General features: G+C 68.1%; 1 protein-coding gene across 1 annotated transcript; it reads left to right on the top strand.

Moving 5' to 3' along the window:
* Positions 1-748: 748 nt before the first annotated feature.
* LOC109168717 (ribosome-binding protein 1-like) lies at positions 749-1,984 on the top strand (the record flags this gene model as incomplete). Its single annotated transcript, XM_019317700.1, has 1 exon — positions 749-1,984. A coding segment is annotated over exon 1 (1,236 nt), but the record flags the coding sequence as incomplete, so codon positions are not given.
* Positions 1,985-2,230: the final 246 nt, after the last annotated feature.

The following is a 2,230-nucleotide window of genomic DNA, read 5'->3' as shown; positions in this document are numbered from 1 at the left end:
GCGGGGCGAAAGGTGTCCAAGCGAAGGCGGAGCCACGAGACGGGAGGTGGTCGGAACAGGGACTGAAGACCCCCGAACGGTAGGCGTTCGGGCAGTAGAAGGACGACTGGGCGCCCCGGAAAGAATGAAGAGCCCCGCGCTGCGTAGCGGACGTGAGCCCGTGTGATGCAGAGAACGGGGGCATGGGAACTGGTCACAGGAGAGGGTGAACGAGCAGAGGGTGGCGTCGATAATTGCACCACGAGTGAGGCGGTGGTCCTCCGGTGAGGGAGACGCAAGCGAGGAAAGAGGCAGGAAGAAATGAAGTGCCGGGCGCTGGTCTGTGTCACGTGGTAACCCAAGAAGGTGCGTGATAGCGGAGGTACGTGGTCTGGTGCCAGTGCGAGCCCCGAGCGTAGGTGGGCCTCCTGGGGGGGGAGTGAAGTCGGGCCAATGCAATCGAAACGCGACGGAGCGTGCAAGGGAGGCCGGGCAGCGCCGAGGGAGCGGGCTGCGCTCCGCGCGGCGAGCCAAAACGAACACGCCGGCCTACCGTACTGTACTGAACCGGCGACCATGCAGTGCGAACCGGGGCGCGAAGCGGAACCACACCACGTGCCATTGCGCTGCGACAGTGTAGCGCGCGCCGCGCCAGCAACGTGCCGCCTACACAGAGAGGAGGAAGGCGGCGGACCGGGGCCAGCCCACAACCTGCGCGGGGGGCGAAGAAGGCAGGCGGTGGGGGGAAGACGGAAGGGGACAAAGAAAGATGAGGGCGGCGACCGGAACAAACGCCAACAAAGACCGGAAGGACAGAGAGAACCGCCGCCGCCGGCGCCGGAGGGCTGGAAGGCGACCGGAGGGCGGCGGGAAAGAAAAGACGACCGCCCGGCGCGAAAGGGGGGCAGGGAGAGCAAGGGAGGAGCCCCCGGGGACCTGCGGGGGAGAGAGAAGCGGCAAGGAGGGGAAACAAGCAACCGGACGAGAAAGGGCGGGGGGAGGAAGGCCGGCGGTGCGAGCACAAGCCCGTGGAGTAGGGGGGGGCTGGGAGCGCAGTCTGGAGCAGACGAGCAAGGCTGTGTCCTGGCAGTGTGGCACAGAAGGGGGACGTGGAGGCTTGGGCGAAGAAGAGAGAAAGGGCGGGGCGCGCGGGGGGAAACCAGAGAAGGCGGGCGGCAGCAAGCAGCAAACAAGGGGGAAGGCGGAGAGGGCGGGAAGAGAGAGGGACCCCAGCGGGAAGAAAAAGGAACGCAGGGAAGCGGGGGAGCACACACGGGGAGACAGGGACAGGGGCAGGCCGGACGCGGGAGAAAGGAGACAAGGGGGGAAAGAGGGAAGGCGGGGGACAACGGGAAACGGGAGGAAGGGACCGCCAAACCGCCCGACGAAAGAGAAAGAAGGGCGCAAGCAAGGGAACCGACGCCGGCCGGCCCGGCGGCGCGCCACAACACAAGCGGGGAGAGAACCGGGCGAGACGGAACGCGGGGAAGGCAGAGGAGGCAGGAAGAGAGGGGGGGAGGGGGAGGCCGCGCGGCACGAAAAAAAGGAGGGGCCGCGGAAACGCCGGGAGCGAGGCGCGGCAAAGCAAAGAAGGGGGGAGAGGCAAGCAACGCAGGAGGAAAGGGGGGGAGGAGGCGGAGGCGCGGACGGCGAGGAGAGCGGAGGGACAAAAAAGAAGCAGGCCGGCGGCGGGGGCCACGGAGGAGCAGGGGGCACAAGAGCGAGACGGGGCCAGGGCGGACAAGGGGAAAGCAGCAGGCGGGGCGGAAGGAGGGGGAGGAGGCCCGGACACCGACCGAACAGCCCGGAAGGAGGGAACAAGAGGAGGAAGAAGGCGGCGAAGGGAGGAAGGAAAAGCGGGGAAGAAAACAAGGAGAGCGCGGAAAGGGAGAAAGGGGAGACAAAGAAGGAGGAGAAACCAAGGAAGACGGAGAGGCGGAGGACGAACGCGCAACGGCGGCGGAGGAACAGAGAACAGAGAGCGGCGGCGGCGGGAGGAGGAAAGGCGAGCAGCCGGGGCGGGGGGAGACAACCCGCGCGGGGACGGAAGGGGGACGAGGCGCGGCGCGGGCGCGAGCGAGCAAGCGGGGACAAGGCGGGGGAGGAACGGGCACGAAACGAAAAAAGAAAGAAGAGAAGGAACGGGGAGGGGGCGCCGACAGAACGGAGGGCGGGCGGACCAAGCCAGCCGGGCGGGGCGCGCCGCGCCGGACAGGCGAGGGGCGGGCACGCCGCCAGGGAGAGGAGGAGG

Source organism: Ipomoea nil, unplaced genomic scaffold, assembly GCF_001879475.1.
Source record: "Ipomoea nil cultivar Tokyo-kokei standard unplaced genomic scaffold, Asagao_1.1 scaffold3223, whole genome shotgun sequence".
Lineage (NCBI taxonomy): Eukaryota > Viridiplantae > Streptophyta > Magnoliopsida > Solanales > Convolvulaceae > Ipomoea > Ipomoea nil.
This window is presented reverse-complemented; position numbering and strand designations above follow the sequence as displayed.